At 31.1% G+C, this 21,713-nt stretch overlaps 3 protein-coding genes across 12 annotated transcripts; 2 read left to right on the plus strand and 1 right to left on the minus strand.

Annotated features, from left to right (window-relative positions):
• Positions 1-160: 160 nt before the first annotated feature.
• On the plus strand, positions 161-12,721 carry LOC108738081 (DNA-binding protein RFX2). 10 transcript variants are annotated; one of them, XM_018471315.2, is made up of 14 exons: positions 161-466; positions 3,999-4,351; positions 4,673-4,838; positions 5,183-5,233; positions 6,294-6,396; positions 6,450-6,651; positions 6,935-7,048; positions 7,393-7,574; positions 7,671-7,973; positions 8,030-8,176; positions 8,235-8,392; positions 8,443-8,863; positions 8,931-9,090; positions 9,527-12,721. In XM_018471315.2, the coding sequence occupies exons 2-14, from the start codon at positions 4,223-4,225 to the stop codon at positions 9,656-9,658; spliced, it is 2,268 nt and encodes a 755-aa protein (XP_018326817.1). In that variant the 5' UTR covers positions 161-466; positions 3,999-4,222; the 3' UTR covers positions 9,659-12,721. The 10 variants fall into 10 exon arrangements, with proteins under 10 accessions (XP_018326817.1, XP_018326810.1, XP_018326811.1 ...); XM_018471308.2 differs by lacking the exon at positions 161-466 and adding an exon at positions 1,414-2,004 and having other exon boundaries at positions 4,194-4,351; XM_018471313.2 differs by lacking the exon at positions 161-466 and adding an exon at positions 2,342-2,634.
• Positions 12,722-13,725: 1,004 nt separating this feature from the next.
• LOC108738085 (zinc finger protein 41) lies at positions 13,726-18,814 on the minus strand. The gene is made up of 2 exons (XM_018471328.2): positions 18,464-18,814; positions 13,726-18,097 (listed from the first exon to the last, which is right to left on the minus strand). The coding sequence occupies exon 2, from the start codon at positions 18,068-18,070 to the stop codon at positions 14,972-14,974; it is 3,099 nt and encodes a 1,032-aa protein (XP_018326830.1). The 5' UTR covers positions 18,071-18,097; positions 18,464-18,814; the 3' UTR covers positions 13,726-14,971.
• A 43-nt stretch (positions 18,815-18,857) lies between these two features.
• On the plus strand, positions 18,858-20,102 carry LOC108738075 (protein artemis-like). Its single transcript, XM_018471304.2, has one exon. It carries the CDS (start codon positions 18,873-18,875, stop codon positions 20,100-20,102), a length of 1,230 nt encoding a protein of 409 aa, XP_018326806.1. The 5' UTR covers positions 18,858-18,872.
• The last annotated feature ends 1,611 nt before the right edge of the window (positions 20,103-21,713 follow it).

The raw sequence follows: 21,713 nt of genomic DNA on the forward strand, positions 1-21,713 counted from the left end.
TAATAATTAGTGCTTATATTATTATTGCTTTTACTTTTTGTCATGCAATGGTGCTGTAAACATGAAAAGAAAAAATATCTTTTTTTATCACATAACAGGGTAATTAAAATTCTGATGGAAAACTTTTTGTTCTAGCTAATTTTATCTATGGTAATAAAGATTTATGGGTGACAAAGTTATCTGTGGATCATAAGTAACTTTTAACCTAAAAAATGGATGAATAAGTTTCTTGCATTCTTGCAATTAATGGGGTTTATTTAGTTATATAAGTTTATTCTTCTGGTCTTGTTCCTAATTAAGTGAATGTGTAGTAAATTGTTTGACGGTCGATGGAACAACACATTTGTGATAGTTTTACACGATTCATTAGACCTCGTAATGGGAAAAATTGGTTAAATGAATTTTCTCTGTGTTGCAAATCATGCTAATTAGTGAATAAATAATTTAAAAATTATACGAACTGATCGTAAGTATTTAATAGTGTTAAATGGAAGTGAAGACTGGGCTTCTCTAAAATGTGGTCTTATTAAAATAAACTTATTCAATAAGTCAAAGACAACAATTAACTGAATTTTTCTTATATGTACAAATAGTCTTTTGTATGCAGAAGCAAGTTAAGATTTTTATGTCTGTGAACCTGACAAATGCAAGATATAAATTTGAAGTTTCTGTAATTCCTACTGCTATTGGATAGAAGAATTTTTGGAAAGGCTATTATCGAATGGAGAAAATTCTAAGGCTGCTCTTTTATTTTTTATGTATCAAATGCCACACATAGAGTTTTGAATAGATAACAAAGATGTATTTATACATTTTTTATTTGATTTATTATTAGCTGCATTGATCAGAAGTATTTATTTAAGGTAACAATCAACAATCTTCCCTACAGGAAATCAAAGAAATGTAATTCAGTTTTTAATATCCTCAAAAGATAATTAGTTTCAATATTTAAATGCTACTTATAACATTGTATTACATATTTTTAATGGAAAACAGTTTTTTTCCTGTAGAAACCGTCCACTTAAACAAATAAACAATTCCCTTATTGTCTATTTGTATATTCATTAAAAAAAGCAGTGCACAAGAAAAACTGTATGTTGTCTGCAGTAATGATATAATTAGATTAAATTAAACAAAAACTAACAATATATGAATTTTTATAACAAAATTATTGGATGACTGAAAAGGTCAGTGTCTTTAGCCGATTACATTTTCCAAAACATTAGAAGAAAAAACAAACAGAGGGTAGAAAAGCTCACCAGTTCATGTCAATCATATCTTTCAATAACTACATATGATATTTAATGAATCTCAACTTCTATAATAAAGGAGAAATTTAATTTGCAAAATGTTGTGTACAACAGATAGATCTACAAAAAAATATACTTAAAATAGAAGTCATGAAGAAATTATTTTCCTTACTTGATAGACATTAATAATTTATGAAACATTAGTTTTTGAATTAATATTCTATTCGCTACAGATTACTTCAATGAGAAAAAATTTTTGCTGGAATGTGGAAAATGCCCACTAGTTAATTCTGATTTATTAGATTTTGGCAATCTCAGCCTATACAAAAAGGTAGAAATGTATTTTCTAATCACATAATTCTTGCAAGTGGTAGCTATATCTCAACAACTATTGATTAGAGTTAAACAGCTTAGCCCATGTGACAAAGCAGAAGTATGTTTTTTATTATCTTGCACATTAGATGATGCATAAAAATTTTAAAATATCTTACAAATAAGGGGTGGAAAATGCTCATCGGCTTTGCATGAACAATCAAAATAAAATGAAACAATAATTATAAATTGTATCATAGACTACAAGAAAATTGTAATTTTATTATTAACTGAGACAGTAGCCATTGGAAACAAAAATGAGCTGAAAGTTTCCTAGCAACGAAATAAGTTGTACGTAAATGCTTTTTAAAGTAATGTATATTTTTGAAGGTCTTTAAAATGCAAGTTAATTACGGATTCAACCTACCCTATTCAAAAAGTTGTAAGTAGACATTAAGATTACAAACTTTTATTAACTGTACAAATTACATTAATCACTAATTTGTCGTTGTTTATAGTTCATTTGAAATTGGTTACAGCAGTTTAATTATTGTTTTAATTCTCTCCAGAAATTAGTCGGAAGTTTTCTTCGGATCGGCGTATTTTTTGTTGGGTAGTTTTAATTTTTAGAGTAACGTATTAGAGTAGCTGAACTGTGGGCACAAGTTTGACTTTGCAAATACTACCATCAGATCTTTTTAGCACAAATCTTCTCAAAAACTCAAAAGGCAAATAAAGTTATTATATTTATGAACAAAAGTCAACATGATGCNGTTATTTTGGTTTTAATAGTTTGCCTGAAAGGTTTGCCTTTTACTGATAATAATAACCATGAACTGTCTCATTTTCTCGATGATTTTTTACTTAAACAATGTATTAAATAAGGAACATTGAATCCTTAACATTTAATAATATTGGTTATAACAAGTAATTATTAAAATTAAAAAAAAAGTTAAAAACATGAAGTGTATTTTAACCTTAAACGTCAGTTGTCAAAATCATAAGGAAAGAATTCAATGCCCGTATCCTTGGTGACAGCCTAGCAACCAATACAACAACATTAATAACTTAGGTAATTGGACGTAATTGTTGTTAAAATTTTGCACAAATGGATGAAAACATCACCAGTTTTTTTTGTTAAAGTGTATTTATCAGTTATAAATGTAGTGGAACGCGTGAGGTGTGTTTTGCATATATTTAATACTTATTTTACGTATAAAAATGGCTCCCTCAATCATTAGATGTGCATGTGTATGCTTTGTGCTTGTTAAATGACGTTTTATATTTCGAAATCACCACCTTATGATGTATTTCTTAAAAATATCAGGTTATCAAACTTCTAAATTGAGATTCCTGGAAACAAATTAACTTCACACAAATGTACTAACTTACTGCAATTTATTTGGCTACTTTCTGCCGCGATAATTCTGTAGAAGGTAAATTTGACTTTGATTACCCTGTTGGAGTTTGATTAACAAAAATATGGTTGACTTGCCCCTGAAATGATGTTATTAAGACTTCAAAATTAACTTGATACAACTCATTTTCAAAGTAATTTCCCAGAATATTTTCTTTGATATCCATATTATTTTCTTTAAGCTTTTCTATTCTAAGGTTTTGCTTTTTCCAATGCTAATAAACTTTGGCAACTTATCTCTTAGTTAATATATATTATTTTAAATTATTTTCAATGTTTGCATTTCTGATAGGGAAGTTGTGGCAAATATAGTCAATGTTTTATTCCCTTTGGTTGTCATGGTGTCTCTATAGTAATTACTTTCACTCTCAAAGAAATCTGAATGAATTTTGATGTTGAAAGGGCTCGAGGAGTGTTTAAAAATGAACCATTTTAATTTCATTCATTAACATATTCAATCAATTGTGTTACAAAGTAATTCTAGGATAGTAAATTTTATATGGTATCATTCACTACCAGCACACTACCCTACCTAATTTAGTTTCCCTTATTTTGACCCTTCGTTATTATTTTCTCCATCCAACTAAAGCATGACTCATTGGCATGAAGGTACACAATTACTACTACAGGTGCAAGTGATAAGCTAATGTAATCCCTAAAGAACCATACAAAGGAAACAGTTCACATGTATATAACCAGGTGCATATGTATAGATAGCACTATATAATATTATAGTTTGTTGGCACATGCTGGTTGTATTTGCACTTGATATGGATAGGGGTGTTCACATATCTCTTTTTTTATAAAAGGTATGAATTTAGTGCCTGTTTCAGTCAATCTACAGAGCTTTTCACTTTAGTTAAACTCAAAATAATATTTTTTGAAGTGTAGTTCTTTTATACTTAGTTGAAAAGTAATTATTTCTTAAATTTTCAAATAAATACATTTTATTTTTGTCATAAGCTGTTTTTATTTTAAATGTCTTCATTTTCAGCATTAATATTATGTTTTTCTTTTAGGATAGGAAGTGTAAAATCAATGTTATTATCCTTTTGAACTTATTCAGGGAGGGTTTTATTGTGCGTGCCTGAATGGGAGCAGATTATTGATATGTGATGTTCGTAAAGTCATAGTGCTTTTTCACCTTAGCAGGACAATGATGTCTCTAAAGTGAAGTAATATTTTACATGATTTATCTGGATTGGATGTTTCAGTGGGCAGGTGTAGTCAAGGAAACACAGCCATGGCAACTACAGCTCGGTTCGCAGCAACTGGAGGCAACAGCAGCTCCCCTACCCCTGCACCAGCAACGACACCTCCAAATCAGCCACAACCTACCCAGCTTATTGTGCTCCCTGCTAGTATACACCAGGTAATTTCAACTATCTCACCTTATCAACTTTCCAGACTTCACTTTCTATTGATTGTTCATTTTAGCAATTTGACTCGTTCATCATTTATTGATTTTAATTGAAAAGCAGCTTTTGTTTTGGTTTTTTAAGTGCAGATTAGATAAAGCTAGTTGCCTCCCCTTTCACTTCCCCATTTTTATTATTTGTGAAATTTATCTATATTATATTTACTGAGAACATTTATATTGCCATTTTTTTAAACTGCTTTTTGTAATATTAAAAAAATATCAAAATATTACTGCATTTTTTATAATTCTTTTATAATATTTTTTTTTTAATAGGCAACAACAAACACTTTACCGAATGGAGTTCCTATTATAGACGTGTCTGCCTTGGAACAAGCTGCTGATTCAAGCAATGAGAGCTCTGTGACTGCTGAGACATCAGGGGAAACTCACGAAACGGATCCTATAGGCCCACATTCACCTCAATTTATAACAGTGACGGGTAAGTTCCATTTTCTAATCTTCAATCAAATTTCAAACGTCTGTGAGGCATTATAAACCGTGATTTGTTTTTAAAACTACACCTGAGATAAATATTTTTTAAGTTGACTAATTGTAAGTTCTTAACAACTTTATGATATCGTTTCTATAACTTTTATACCTTTTAATTTTTTTTTTTCACGAAGCAAACAGTTGTGAGAGGCTGAACTATAATTCCATCGTTTTGGGATTAATATAAAAATTGAAATTGTTGAGCTTTTCCTTAAATACAAATGAATGCGTTTTTGTGATGAACAGTTTAATTAATATATAACGAAGGTCATTTAAATCTTTTAATGCAACCAGAAGCTGCTGCTAGATCATATGCTTCTTTAACACCAGTGCAACCTGCTGTAGGTAAGCACAATTCCGATTTTATACATTTTGCACCCTTACTTGTTCGGTATCTTCTGTGTAGTGTAAAATTTGTGGTGAATAGGGCATGATATTGGTATTAAATATGTTTTTACAGTAGAATTATTCTGATTAAATTGTTTTTTATTTGTCAAATCTATACTTTTCTACTTTTGTGAAAATTTTCAGAAAAGTATTTTTAAAAAGAGAAAATAAAATTTACTAAGTATTTGTGAGTGCCAAATTTCTTCTTTATTGATTTATTTTTTTTATACGTTACGCACCCCTTTATTAAATCGCTCAATGCAAAGGGAAAATGAACTTGTTACCTTTAATCATGATAATTATAGTATTGAATTACAAAGCAGCCTTTGTAATTGATGTGCTGCAGTACCTGTACTTTACACTGTCCTGCTTTAATAAACAGGGATTACATCGAATCCCTCTTGATCCCGTCCGGATAATAAATCTGAATCATTCTCCTAACCGTTCCAAGTCCCGCCATTTTGATCCGCCACGTGTTCGTCAGGTAATCTTGTAGCATGAAAGTATCGTCTATTATGTGCATGTATTATTTTCACCTGATTGAACATCAATTGGGGGTTCCCGTGTAATATACGAAGAGGGTGTTCGATTTGTGCTATCGAAACATGTACCCTCTTACGATTAGTATGACGTTAGCTCTCTGGTGAAGAGTATGTTTTGTGAGTTGTCTTGGAGACAAGGTAGGAAAAAATAATCACTGTATTATTTTGGGAATTGCTTCTGTTTGAATAAAGAAAAAGAAAAATGTTAAAGAACGAAAAGCGCTCCGTAAGTTTTAGCTTGCATTTTCGTGAAGTTTATTTTTTAGGAATTATTCAAACGTGTGAAAGACTGCTTTTTTGTTAGGAAGAAGGTCTTTGGAGATACTTATAAAAACTATTTAAATAGGAATACAAGATGATTTTTAAGAGATTGCAATTATGCAGAATAAAAATTTAAATTTTGTAAAATTAATATTTAATTTTTTTATTAAAATTTTTCTATAAGTAAATGATTAGAGATTTCTTCGTTCTGTTAGTTGCATCAGAAGGAGAAACTGTGGCTTCTCATCAAGGATACCATGTTCAGTATGTTGAACCCGAAATATATGCTTCACAAACAAACGGCGGTCAAACACAAATGTAAGTAATAATAAATTTATTCTCTGATTTTTGATAATAAACGGTTTTGTCAGGGCGTATCCGGTCTACACCGTAGGAGAATCCGGCACTTTATATGCTAGTCAGGGGCAGTATTATGCTGCAAATACAGGGGCGACTGGTGCTACGAATGCTGTTAGTTACAATACAGGTGGCGGTCATTATCTTGTGCAACAAACCGTGGACGCGGAAGCCCTCATAGCTTCCAGTAGAAATTCACCCCAAACTACAAGCGCGGTAGGTTATACATAAAGAATAAAGATCAAAACTAAATAATAAAAAACCGTAATTTTAAAATTATTTTTCATTAATTATTTTACAAAACCAAAACGCAATTTTGTGATGTTTTGGTCGTCTTTTCATACCTTCTTAGTATTAACATATCAGTTTGCTAAACTGGTTATGGCTTTTTTAAACAAACATAAATTAGCATTTCTGTCATTTGGTGCTTTTGTCATCCTCTTCTTTTTCTTATTATTCTAATTTTGACTTGGTTGTGGTGCTTACTAACCGGATACAGGATGCGAATTATGTGGCAACAGCTACTGTGCATGCTACCTCGACTGCTCCTGGTCAAGTCTCAGAAGATGTAGGATCTGCTTTGGGGCACGCCACTCGCGTATCCCCGGCAACTGTAAGTCTTTGTAACACTAAATAATTTTCTTTTTCTTAGCCACTAACACGTGATCTAACAAATTTTTAATTGTTTTGTAGTATATTCCTATTTTTGAGGTAGTTATTGAGAAATCGTAAGCCACACGTTTGTCAGTTTACTGAAGAAATTTAAGAAAATGAAAAGATGATTGATAAACTATTAATAGAAGTGATACAGCCGTAGTTTTCATATTCTTGTAGTTGTATTATATTTATACTGTATAAAATAGATAATAGTGCATCATTACACTTAACATAAAAAAACACTAATTAAAAAATGTGACATTTTTAATGTTTGGTTAATATAATTTGGTTTTTTCACAGGTGCAATGGTTACTAGAAAACTATGAGACGGCCGAAGGAGTTTCCTTGCCTCGTTCAACTTTATATGCTCATTATTTGAGACACTGTGCCGACAATAAGCTGGAACCTGTTAACGCAGCTTCATTTGGTAAACTAATTCGTTCCGTTTTTCTTGGACTACGTACTAGAAGATTAGGAACTCGGTAAGTAATTCGAAAAAATAGTTTAAAAGGAAAATATCATTTTCATTATCTCTATTTATGTTCATTATTTATAACCTAATATTCGTATTTTTCAAGGGGTAATTCAAAATATCATTATTATGGAATTCGTGTAAAACCTGGTTCATCATTAACAACTGTGGAGGATAGTTCAACAAGAAATTTATCTGGTGCAACCACAGTGAGTGGTAAAGTGTCAAATAATATGAATCGCAACTTTAAACGCAATTCGGATGCTGACCCATCGGTTCCCATTAGTCCCATAACACAACATTTATCTTATTTGGGGGATGGAAGTAACGCAATTCCGAATTTTCCTGATATGCACTTTATGGCGGGTTTGCCCGAAGATTGTAGTGTTGAAGACGTCGATACATTTAAGTACGTTTAGTGGTTGTTTTTTGTTTCTGGGTATTAAAAAGAAATATCTTTCATAGGTCGATTTATAGAGAACATCTGGAGGCATTTTTGGATGCAATCATGAGTTTAGAATTCGGTACGATAGAGTCGCTTTGGAGAGAGTTTTGGAGATCTCAAGACAACAATAATGGAGACGAATGTGAAGAAGAAAAATACCTTTCCAAGTATATAAAATAATTTAATTTAAAATTTTGAACCATATTTTGTTTTTATTATTTTCAGGTCAAAATTGTTTTCCTTGTGCAATTTGGAACCTATTCAACTTTTTGTTCGTCAGGTAGATCTGATGTTTTACCAAAATTTGATACAAGTTCTTGTTCCTGATGTTCTTAAGCCTATACCTGCAACATTAACGCAATGTATAAGGAATTTCGCAAAAAGTAATTAAAAGTTACTAATTGTTGACATAAATAATTAATTTTGAATTCAGGTTTGGAAAGCTGGCTTACAACGGCAATGACGGGAGCTCCTCCGGCTATTTTACAAGCCAAACTATCTGCAGTATCAGCATTTGGTTCAAGTTTACGTCGTTACACTTCTCTTAATCACCTGGCCCAGGCAGCGCGTGCCGTCCTTCATAATGGCACACAAATTGCGCAAATGTTGGCTGATTTGAATCGTGTCGATTTCCATAGCGTTCGAGAACAAGCGTCGTGGGTATGTCAATGCGATCATGACGTGGTAGCCCGTTTCGAGGCAGATTTCAAATTGACATTGCAACAGCAAAACTCATTGGAACAGTGGGCTTCATGGCTGAAGAATGTTGTCACATCAGTATTAAAGCCATACGAGGGCAAGCCAAGCTTTTCGAAGGCGGCGCGCCAATTTCTGTTAAAGTGGAGCTTTTATAGGTCAGTGGTAAAATATAAAATTAACTCACGTAATCTATTTAATTTATCAATGATGTTTTATTTTCAGTTCCATGGTGATTCGCGATTTAACCTTAAGGTCAGCTGCAAGTTTCGGGTCATTTCATCTAATTCGATTACTCTATGATGAGTACATGTTTTACCTAATTGAACATCAAGTTGCTGAAGCAACAGGTGTTGTTCCTATTGCTGTAATGGTAGAGGGAATTGTAAGTATTTTATTTCTATTAAGTATAAATTGTTCTTAAACAATTGATCAGAAAAGATTTCAAATTAAGTAAAATAATTTTTAAATTTGTTTACTTGCCACACAATAACTTTTTGCGAGTTTTTTTTTATGAAAAATTATAACTGTTGTAATTAATTTATTCATTTATTAACCACTTGGAAAATATACATAATAGTAACTAAATATTAAAAATTACAATAGTGAAAGAAATTTTATCATGAATTCCTTTCTTATTTGTTTTAATTTTTTAAAATTTCTGACATTCTCCCATAATTCAATACAAGTACTTTTTTGAGGTTGTGTTTACTTTTCAAATTTCCAGTAACCTAAAACTTCTATGGTTATGTAGAATTACGTGAATTTTGCAGAGAAATGTGTAGATAGTTTAATTAATTTTTGTAACGACATCGTTATAGAAAGAAGAAATGCTGCACGTCGGTATTTGCTCTAATGACACGAGTCTGTGTAATGGAAATGCGAACAACTCTAAACTTGGATGCACCAGTCCTTCAGAACGCATGACGAGCAAACGTATGAAAATCAGCTAGCTTGCACCCGGTCGCAAGTATATAATAATTTCGTAGTAACTTTTACGTACTTGGTAATTATATACGTGATATGTGTGTTTTATCCTATTATTCTGAATGTTTCGGACTTCTATGTTTGGATATGTTGTTAGTACTACTGAAATGTGTGAACACGAGGTAGAAGCAAGTTTCCCCTCTGAAACAGCAGGTATGTGATTTTTGCTTTTTGAAACTAACAGCTACATAGCTTTACACTGTAGGCAATTTAGGAGTGAGATGGTTAATGTTTTTTGTTTGAGGGTTACATTTCTTGATAAGAGATCCAAAGAATAATTTACTCTTACATACAGGTAAAACTGTAATAAGTTTTATTCAGTACTATTTAAAAAAAACTATTTGTTTTTGTTTACTATTTACTGCAAACAAAGTAGGGATAAATTCATTCTAATAATAGGCAATTTTTCTGTAAAAATATTTACCAATGATTTCAAGTGTAATTCACCTGCTTATCTGGTTACAGTTTTTGGCAAGCACTGTAAAAAATTAATATAAAAAGATCTCATTCTGAAAGAAGCGAACAGTAATTAATACTCCTCGCTTTTTTTGAGTAAAAGTGAAGTAAAAATTGCTATTAAAGTATGTCCCTATTTGAAATTGTTGAAACTTTTAGCAAGTTGCAAAGTGGACGTATTAAAAGAGTGGGTGGGCATGTAGTGTTTTAATATTCATTAATGGAATGTTTTTTTTTTTGAAAATTAATTTTTACGTACTACTACCGTTCTTGTGCGATGCAAATGGATTTCTGATACAAAACGTTGCGCTTGATCTATTCATTTTAAAATATAAAAATTACTATTAAAAAAGATGCAGTGTCTTACCTATTTTTTATTACTGTTCTTTTCAAATGATCAATAACAAACAGTAAAAATGTACAATAGTGTATTGTCTAATGTTATTGAGGATCTGTGAATTTCTTTGAGTTAATTTAAATAAAACTTAATGTACTATGGCTTCAAAAAATTAAACTAAGGTGGTAATCTTTTTATTTGAAAATAAAAATAATTCTTTATAAAAGATGTCTTAAACGCTTAACTCATTGTCAATTCCGTTAAAATAAGCCTTTCAATCTGCTTAAAAAATAGTAAGAATTATTATAAATCACTTTATTATTTTAAATGAGCTTTATTTATTGCTAGTTATAAGGTATGTGAACTGTGTAACTTGGTGTTTGACTGTGCAATTTATAACTTATTGAATATTATTACTAGTACTATAACTCGTAAGTGCCGTCGTCATTATGTCTTAACTGAATCACATTTGTAAATACTAGAATGTAACGCATTTTTATAAAAAACTGTACATGAAAGTAATTGTAAACTGTAGTCTAATTTATTTATTAACTAATTTATTTCTTGTTTTGTTATTATTGCAATAGAAATTGATGTGATACAAGAATAGTTTTTATTAATTAATTTTTTTGTTTATAATTTGTATTGGTGGCATTTCTTTATTGTGATTGCGCTGATTCAATTTGATGAAATAATATTAAAACTGGAGTAATCAAGTTTAAAACAAAGATGTAAAGAAAATATTAATCGGCATGTCTCTTGCGTACTCGAAATCATTAACAGTAAATATTGCCTTAAATAGGGAGTTATTATTTAGTTATTGATTATTATAAGGTAAGAAAAAAGCTACATTTGAGATATTTTCTCATTTTATTGCGAACAAACAACGACTGATGTCTATAAAGATGTGAAAATGGCTCCTAAATACTTGAGTTTATCAGGTTTACTAAAAGCGTTTTTATTTTTTGTATTCCTTTTGCTATTGATAATATAATTTATAAAGTGTAGGATCACTTCAATAGTTAAATGCAATTGTTCTAGTGATCAAACTCAGCCCTTTTGGCACTTGCCTTTTTTCTTTTAATTGCGTTATCGATATACAAATTTCATATTGAACGAGCCAGATTATAATTTTTTATACATCGATGAAAAATTGTGGGTGATATCTTCATTCAGTCAGTATGAAATATATTAATAATAATGGGCAAATACCAAAAAAGCTAAAAACAAAAAGAAAATGATCAAGTTTGGCCACCAAAAGAATTTTTTTTATACTTATTAAACTATCGCATGGATCGTTTTCATACTCTTATCGACACTAGTCATTTCCCAATCATGATAAACATGTTGCTTTTATAAATTACGAACTGCTTATTTTAATGCAGCCTTTACGTATATTTAGTTAAAAAAAATGATATTTTTGTATTATTCCTGTTTTAATGAAGATTTGCCAGGTTTTTTATATATTGAATTAAAAAAATAAGCTAATGTACTATTATATGTATAGAAACGGTAGAAAGCTACTGTAATTGTATTTTACATAGTGTAATTGCTTTTGAGGAATTGAGAAAATTTGCAATTTGTCACAAAGAAGCCGAGAACATTTACTTACATACATGCATGTATCAATTGATTTTTTAAATTAACACTAATCAAGAGACCTGTTGAATTATAAAGGAACTTATTATTTCAGAAATTGAAAGCAACAAATTTCTTGTTATACAAAAATGAATCTCTCTTGTTATGTACATTTTCAGTTACTTTGGATTTTTATTAAAAAAATATAGTGAAAATTGTATTAAAAAATCCGGGACAAGTAGACAATAAGTCATTTGAAATGTGAAACCATTTTAAAATACTTCGATGTATTATTTTAAGTCGGATCTAAATGTTTTTTATTATAACCGTTTTTGCTCAAAAAGTAAAATCCATCCAACAATATAGAATTTTGCAAATGCGGCATTTAATTTTTGGGTCTCCAATTTCGAAATTTCTCAATTAAGTAAAAACATATAATAAATAATATAATTTTATGTTATTTTGACCCATTGGTTTTGTTACTTTTATTTTTTATAATTTTTAAATACTTTTTGTAGATATTTCTACATATATAGATTAATTTCTCAGAAATACGAGACTCAAATAGCAACTTAAAAATGCTAGCAGCAATGCTATAAATCGTAAATATGCAGGGTAAATGTTATTCCTCTTTGTAGTACAATATGCATGTTGAAAACATACAGTTCCATGTTTCATGTTTGCCTAAAATGTAAATACAGCTGTTGTATTATTACAGGGTATTAGTATTTTTCATTATTTTGTGTCATATAATACAGTACCCCTTAATTTACATGAAATACTATTATAGTATTAACTATTCTTCAGTGAAATTTATATTTACATACCTTTATTTCTGAAAAAGTAAAATTTAAAAGTTATAGGTACACTTTTTTATATACATATATATCACATCAAATGATGCATTTCCTGAATGTTTCTATTATTTTAATAAAGTTTCACGTTTATTTAAAAAATGCACAAAAATATACTTATTTAGGAAAACTAATAATTGTAAATATTCATGTTTGTAAACGAAGATTACTTTATGCCCCAACATGTGTTTATTGTTCAGTCAATGCTAGCTAAATTTACTGAATCTACTGCTGGTCTTATAACATAAAAATGCAGTCATTTGCGTCAAAAAAGGCATATTCGTTGTTTTAATATAAGTACGATAAGTACATAAGGGTCACTAATTAAAAATTAAATCCGTTTTTGAAACTTTATTTAGGAGTAGTAGTAGTTGTAGAACCTATTTAATATTATTCGTAATATAATTTAGATTCTCATCAGTTCTAGTCAGGTGATAAATTCATTATTATTGGAAATTTATTCTTTATTGCTAAAATATGGGTTAAATCCAATCCTATTACTATATTTTAACAAAGTGCAAGCCAAAAAATCGTATTTTTATCTTCTTATAAATACGAAGATTCAAAATTGTGTAAATAACGATCAAGTATGATAATTAATTTTAAAGATATTTTTGTAATGTGTACTCTTTAACTGTAAGAATAAAATGAACGATAAGTATTTTGTGTTATTTAACTGGAAATAAATAGTTCAGTGACGGCATTTAGAGTTTAAATGATAAATCCCTTTTTTGATTATAAGTATAATTAAAACACTGGTTTACATACATATTTACAAAAAAAATATTTTTCTAATGAAATACTTTGCCATTAATGAAATATTTTTATTATACGCCATTAAAGTACACAGGTATTCATTTAAATTTTAGAATTATGTACAGGAAAATTACAGTATGCCATTTAGGAAGAGAACTGATTCTATTAGGGAACAAAAAAATATCTTCTTAATTGGTAAAACCTTGCAATTTTTCATAAGCGTCTTTAAAAAAATTAAAGCCTGATTAGCATCCTACGCCATTTCTAAATTTAGCTAAAATATTAAAAAGCGCATTTATAAACAAAGTTAACATTTTAATTTCATTAAAAGTCGGCATTGATTAAAATTATGAAAGTTTTCCATTCTTTTTTATCCACTTTTTATGAACCAGCCACTTCCGCAAATTGGGAAATATTCTAATTAACCAGAAGTAGAATTTAAAATACAAAAATTTCTTTTCATGAAAATAGCTTATTGTAATATGACTTACTTTTATTCCTGAATTTAAGTGGTAATATGCAGTTTTGATACCTGTTTATTTTGCAGTTAAAAGTTCCTTTTTGATAAAATGTTTTATTTTTTTAACATCAAAACTTTTACATGTTTATTTTTATATTACACAACCCCCAACTTTTAAATGCTACTTCTGGAGTGGTTTTAAACATGAATCAAACAGTATGCTTGGTTATAGTAATAACTAATAAATAATTACGGCTAACAAATAGCTACAAAAACATCTACTTTATATTGTATAATATAAACATTTAATGCAAAATGTGACAATCATCCTAGCCTAGCATATTTTATACATTTAAATAACTTGTTTTGAATGCCAGCGTTACATGGCACCTATTTAAGATTTCATTCAGTACCAAAGTTTTCCCCCACAATTTACTTGTAATAATTAAGTATAAAAATATGTTCACAATTTTCTAAGGGTACATAACATAACTTCCAACAAATAGTCTTTAACAGGTTCTAGTGCATTTATCATTAATTAGAGAAATGTACTTCACTTGTGCCATAATATACATCTTATATATTCATACAATATAATAAACTGAAAAAAACAAAACATTGCTTTTTCAGATTTTTTTTCTCATTCAATGTTTTAAAGATGCAAAGTGAATGTATATAAATAACATATGCGAACATGTGCTATTTACACAAATTTTGTTTGAGCTTTGCAGTTTAACTTTTAACTATATTATATTAAAAAAATGATAAAAATTATTGTGTATGTAAAGACTACAAGAAAACAAATTCAAAACTGCAAAATCAAACAAATCATTTACAATCAGATGTGGATAGGCACATGCACCAAGAGTTGCTCACGATCAGAGAATACTTCGCTACACATTTCACATTTGAATATATTTTGAGCATGTTGCACCGTAAGTTCAGCCAACTCATGCAAAGGACTTGGTTCTATTTCTTTCTTAATTTCAATCATATGGGTACTATTTCCACTTGAATAATCGGCCATTATATTTTCGGGTTCTTGTGGTTCTTCTTTAATTTGTTTCGTTTTAGATACTATCATACCGCCTTTAACAAGTCTCACGACTTTTCCACCAGGTCCAATAATATTTCTGCCAGGTTTTAACTTCACGCTGCTGTTACTCTTCTTCCGAGTTGTGACCTTGATAATATTGGTGGGTACAGGGATCTCAGTCTCCACAGTCTGTTCGGATGCAACTTCTGGTGTAGACACTACAGCATGGACAATGCCATTACTTTGAATGTGTTCAAGATCACTTTCAATAGAATCAGTGAGAATATCTTGATGATGTTGACTGCTATTCTGGTCACTGGCCAAAAGATTGTTAACTGCTTCGGCAGTATCATCTTCAGGAAATGTTGCAACTGGGAATTTTTCTGATTGTAGAATGTGATAACTAACATTTTTAGTACGAGGTCGAATTCTTTCACCTGTTACAGATTTTAATTCGGCGGGCTGAGTATGTGTTACTAAGGTTCTGGTTTTATGTCGCATTTTTCCTCCTTCAGTACTTTCAACAGGGACTCTAGTTTTTTGAGTATGAATCATCTTAGGCCTCGAAGGGACGACTTGGGATTCCGGCTTTAGTTTTTTCTTCGGTTTAACTGATTTAGAATTAACTATGGTATTGATGTTCTCTATCGCTGTCGTGAAACTGTTATACACTTCGGTGTAGCTTTCTTCGATGTTTGTTTTAGGTGGAGTCTTATTTTTCGGTTTTTTAATGACGGGAACTGTTCTCTTTCTAAATTCGTCATCCGATCCACTAAAGTTATCATTTTCATTATTTCTTTGCATTAGATCAGACATAACTTCTAATTCGTGAGGTTTAAGCTTACGACGTCTTTTATATTTCCGGGGTCCCACTTGAGGTTGTCGTTTCATTGCCGTATTCATGTCGCAATGATGTATAAGATGAACTATAAGGTCTTGTGCTGTAGAAAACATATCCGAGCAAACGGAGCAACAAAAAGGAGTCATGCTGTGACTGTAATTTGGATCAGGAGCGGAATGATGTGAACGGATATGTTCACGTAGTACAACCCTTTGATTAAAAGCCCTAGGACATACAGCACATGCATAGGGCTTTTCTCCAGTGTGAATACGTTCGTGCTTTCGTAAAGTGCCACCATCCGCAAAGGCTTTCCAACAAAATCTACAACCGTAAGGTCTTTCTCCTGTATGAATTCTTATATGAATTTGTTGGGAGCTCCTGGATCCAAATGTTTTTCCACACTCACGACAAGGAAACTGACGACCTGATACGCTGCTGTGACTGTGTCGGTGGTTCATTAGTGAACGTCCGTCCGGGAATTCTTCACCACATACATCGCATGTGACGGCCTTACTTCTATGTGAGAACATATGACGTTTTAAGCGGGCTTTATTATGGAAACTTTTGCCGCATTTGGAACAAGAAAATAATTTCTCGCGGGAATGTTCCCAAGAGTGTTTTAAAAGAGTGCGTCTGTCTTTGCAAGTACGACCGCACAGCATGCAAGTATTTGGTGGCAAGCTTTTCCCATGTTTGGCCTGGACATGAGCAGCAACTGACTGGTCATCTGGAAATAATTCACCGCAAACCATGCAACGATGTTCGGAACCTCGAGCGTGAACTTCGGCGTGAGCAAGAAGATCCAATGCTTCTGGGAAAGATTCCCCACAAACATTGCAGATGTGTCCAAATTCAGATTCATTTGTGAATTCTTCTTTAATATGGGTTCTTTGGTGTCTTTTTAAATTATCCTGCCTATGAAATGCCATTCCGCACGTTGGGCAGAACCATTGGCCATATTTGGTTTCTTCGGGCTCAGAATAGTCTTCGTCATCGTCTTCGTCTTCTAGATTGTCTTCTGCACCTCCATGCTTCAAACGTATATGCTGTCGGGTTAAAGCTGCATCCCAAAATACTTCACCGCATCTGCGACATTCAAAGGGACTGTCTCCACCATGGACTCGAGAATGTGAAGCCAGTGCTTTCTCTCTTGCGAAACCAACGCCGCAATGCTGACAAACAAATGGTTTTTTAGGATCTATAACTGGATATCTCGGTTCAGAAATCGAGTGATTTTCCTCAGGAAGGAACGAATTGTATTCAGATCTGGAATTATTCTCCATTGCTTCCATTAGTTTCATATCTTCATCTACATAGTCATATGACCGCGAACTATTTCCAAATTTATCGGTTTCGTTTTCTATTTCATCTTTTATCTTTCCTTTTATTCTTTTTCTTCTTATGCCTTTTCTCGAGCGTTCAGTGTCAGAATCGTCGACGGTTTGTGACCCTTCATCATCTAAACCATCATCTGGTATATAAGCATGAATTTTAAGATGATTCATAAGATCACATTTTCGTATATAACGAACACCGCACAAGTTGCATCCATGTGGTCGATCTGTTTGATGGGCCACCATGTGATTCATTAAATTGGCCTTTCTTCGAAATCGACGGCTGCAAAAGTCGCAAGGATAGGGTCTTGATGTTGTATACTGATCTTGATCTGTTGGTAGGGGTATTTCAATATCATCTGCACTTTGATCATCATTTCCAACATGCTCCTCTGAGCCAACAATAATTTCTGGGCAATTCTCATTCCATTGTTCTCCCACTATTTCCTCGGTTACCTGACATTCCATGAATTGCTCTTGGAACTGTTCATTTGATTGTTGCATAACAAGAACATTGTCAGTTGTTAAATATACAATATTAGCACCTTCTTCAGGTTGAATTATTTCTTCATGAGATTCTTCAACGATTACTTCTTCACAAACATTGTCATACTCTGCTGTGTCTGAAGCTAGAATGGTGCACTCGTTGTCCATACCACATATAACTTCCTCATTTTGCACCTCCCCTGACGGGTCTTCCCATGACAAAGTAAATCCAGTTTCCATGTCTCCCAATTATCTCATGCTGATAATCTGTGAAAACAGGATGCTTTTCAAACTATAAAGATCATTTTAGGTTAAATAATTTTTTGACGTGTGAGGTTATGCATAATTGAGGTTAGTGTAAAAAGTTTACAAATTTCAAAAACGTAAACAAAGTCCATTATGCCTAGCTACATTTTTCTGTATTAGTTATTTAAAATATAAGTTTGAATGTATGCATATGTTGCACACGCGAAAGTACGACGCGTCAAAACGTTCAACACAAACCAACCTTCGCGCAAGAATGTAAAAAGAGAAGTTACATCATTAGGTTATATTTGTAGCAATCACTCTAATTTCAATTATAATAATATAAACTTATATACAAAAAAATAATCGTAAAACTAAAGTACTTACATGGAATTTTGGAAAAACAAAAATGACTTCCTAACCAAGATTTACAAAGGCCTGCGTCGACCTTCGATTGTGAGTTGTTTGATTAGCGTTGGTTAACAAAATATGGCTGCTGGTTGTGAACTATATCGTGTTGACGTTTGGGTCAGTAGATTTAAAGTGGTGAAACACTTCAGCGTAAAGTACGGCGCACGTTATTAACCACACAGTGTAATTATAAAAAAAGCAGTGTTTTATAAATTTGCGGTAATATTATTTTTGACAAACTGTTCTTCAACGAAATCGTTATTAGGTTAAGTGACAACTAACCTAACATCATTAAACCGCCAGGCAACAAACTGTGGAAAACCAAAATTAAAGGTTTCCTGTTTCCCAGGTTAACGCGGTAAATTTGATTTGAATTTTTTCAACTATGAGTAATTTTCCCGGATTGCTTCCTGAAGTACCTAATTTAAGTATAGATAGATTTGATGGAAATAATTACTATTCTACAATTTATTTACTCTCACATTGCCATTTTGATCATTTAGGGGGAATCGATGATCCATGGTTTTTAGAACATTTGTTTGAAAGATCAGATGTGTTTATATACATGTCCGACGTATCTGCGCAAATTCTAAAAGGTCTTAAACCACATCTTTCTTCAAAAATAAAACATTTACCTATAAACTCTCCAACTCTACTAAAAGTGCCATCCCATGATAAAAACTGTGATACTTTTATAAGTGTAACATTAATTCCTGCTGGCCATTGCCCTGGATCTGTGATGTTTCTTATAGAAACGAATAAAATAATATTATACACCGGCGATTTTAGAATTAAACCACAAGATATTAAAAGATTTACTGCATTCTATATGCTGGGAGATACAAATGGTGATGTTAAAAATATCGATAAAGTTTATTTGGATACAACTTTTTTTCATCCGGACCACCTAAGTTTCCCCTCAAGGGAAGATGTTGTAAACAACTTGTTTATCTTTATTAGTGAATGGTTAGAGAAGGACGAAAACAATTTAATTTTTTTACATACATGTGCTCACATAGGATATGAAGACTTGTTTATAGAACTGTATAAGAAACTAAACATTTCAATTCATGTAACTCAAAGCTCAATTGAATTTTACAAACACATTCCTGAAATAGGCAAAGCGGTTACTTTAAATGAACATTCAAAAATTCATGCCTGTAAAGACATTAATCCAAAACTTAGTAAAAAAATGTGTAAAACGTATTATAACAAACAAAAGCATACGCGAACCATAAAATTATCTGCTTACAGATGGACTAAAAAACGATGCGTTGAGAATTCTTTTTTTGAGAAATCTAATGATAATTATATTCATATGTGTTATTCAACTCACGCCTCTTTTGAGGAAATTAGAGAATTTATACTATTTTTAAAACCCAATGAAATTGAACCATGTGTCTATCACGATAATGCAGAAAGAAACCAATTAATGGAAAAAATAATCCAAGATATTATAAATTCATATAAAGCTAAATTAGAAACTTCCAAATTTTTACCAGAAAATGGCGTTTTCAAACTTAAAAAAACAGATCAATGTAACAAAAGAGACATATTGAATTTACTAGAGACAGCACCCCCTCTTAAAAAGTTAAAGGGCTTTTCTCCAGTGTGAATACGTTCGTGCTTTCGTAAAGTGCCACCATCCGCAAAGGCTTTCCAACAAAATCTACAACCGTAAGGTCTTTCTCCTGTATGAATTCTTATATGAATTTGTTGGGAGCTCCTGGATCCAAATGTTTTTCCACACTCACGNTTATTGATTCTTTGCATATTAAAGTTTTTTAGGGAATATATCGTAATGAATAATACAAAACTTAATTATTGTAAAACGTACAATATATTTTTATTGTAGAAAATTAATCCAGTAAAAATGAATACAATAATGATGATTCTGTTTGAATTTAATGGTCGAAATAGTTTGCTAAATCTTTGTCTGGTGTGGTTTTTGTTGTTTATTCTTTAATGTCGGAATGATGAAGGAAATATTTATGTTACTATTTGCTTTATACTTATTTACATCGTTTACTGTTGTTATCTCTTGAGATTTTTTGCTTGGCATGTTGACCTGACTTATATCGTTTGAAAGTTGCTCCAAGAAAATAATATGAGAATGCAAATACAAATATTAGGACAAAGAAAAATAAAATGAAAATATACGAACAGATATTTTAACAACTGAATGTTTTAATTTAAAAATGCAACGATACGAATCCCAATTGTTTCCATTATAAATAGAGAATGTGATAAAAGCAAAATTGATAACAGTGATGAAGTGGGAACGTCTCAAGTGCACAAGCCTTAACAAAATCAGAGTGGTAAGTGTCAGCATGAAATAAAGATAATTAGACTTTGATTTAAGAAAGTGTCGTTTATTCACTGCATTATTATTGCTACTTATTGCTACATGGGTGCTTGTTAACCCTCTTGCCATTACAGTTTAATAACAATCCAACAGAACTTGAAATGAAATTTCTTAGTGGTTTTAAAACAAAATAAACATACCACTGATCTAAAGTATCATAAAGAAATTGATAGTTGATTTTGAGAATTATTTTAGAGGATTTATTATTGATTAGACACTTTTTTATCCGTTTTAGAAAATACAAAATTTATGTATTTTCATAGGCAGGTGCTGAAATCCAATTTTCACTGGTGCATGTATGGTTGCATATGAGATTATATACCTTTATAATTATGTATGTACATAATTTTTAATTTAAATTTTTATTATAGGTATACTTACTTTTCATTATGTACATATTTTCAATTATCAGTCTCTCCTCTTAGATAAAAAGTGATTCATAATTTGTTAATTCCACTGTACTTCACGAATTAAAATTATGTACGTAATTTTAATTTCTAAATTTTATGTGTATATTTTTAATTCTGAATTTTCATTATGTAATATATTATATAATTTCATTATTCGGCTTTGATTAAAACTATGCGGTTGTTTTCGAAAAGGTGATAGAAAACAGTTAATTGGTTGATCCTTATAAATGATCAGAAAATTTTTAAATTAAAGAAATGGGATAAGTAACTGTAAAAATGCTAATACCTATTAAAAAAAAAACTGTTTTAAGCGTTTTTTTTTTTTAATTTTATGTGTGTTATATGATTTCAAAAAGGAGGATAAGGTCTTAAAACTAGCATAGTTTGCAAATTCGTTTGTCAGATTTTGATAACATAATTTTGTTTGTAGCAGACTGAGGCAAAATGTGTA

The sequence above is a fragment of the Agrilus planipennis genome, unplaced genomic scaffold (assembly GCF_000699045.2).
Source record: "Agrilus planipennis isolate EAB-ADULT unplaced genomic scaffold, Apla_2.0 scaffold165, whole genome shotgun sequence".
In the NCBI taxonomy this organism is placed as follows: Eukaryota; Metazoa; Arthropoda; class Insecta; order Coleoptera; family Buprestidae; genus Agrilus; species Agrilus planipennis.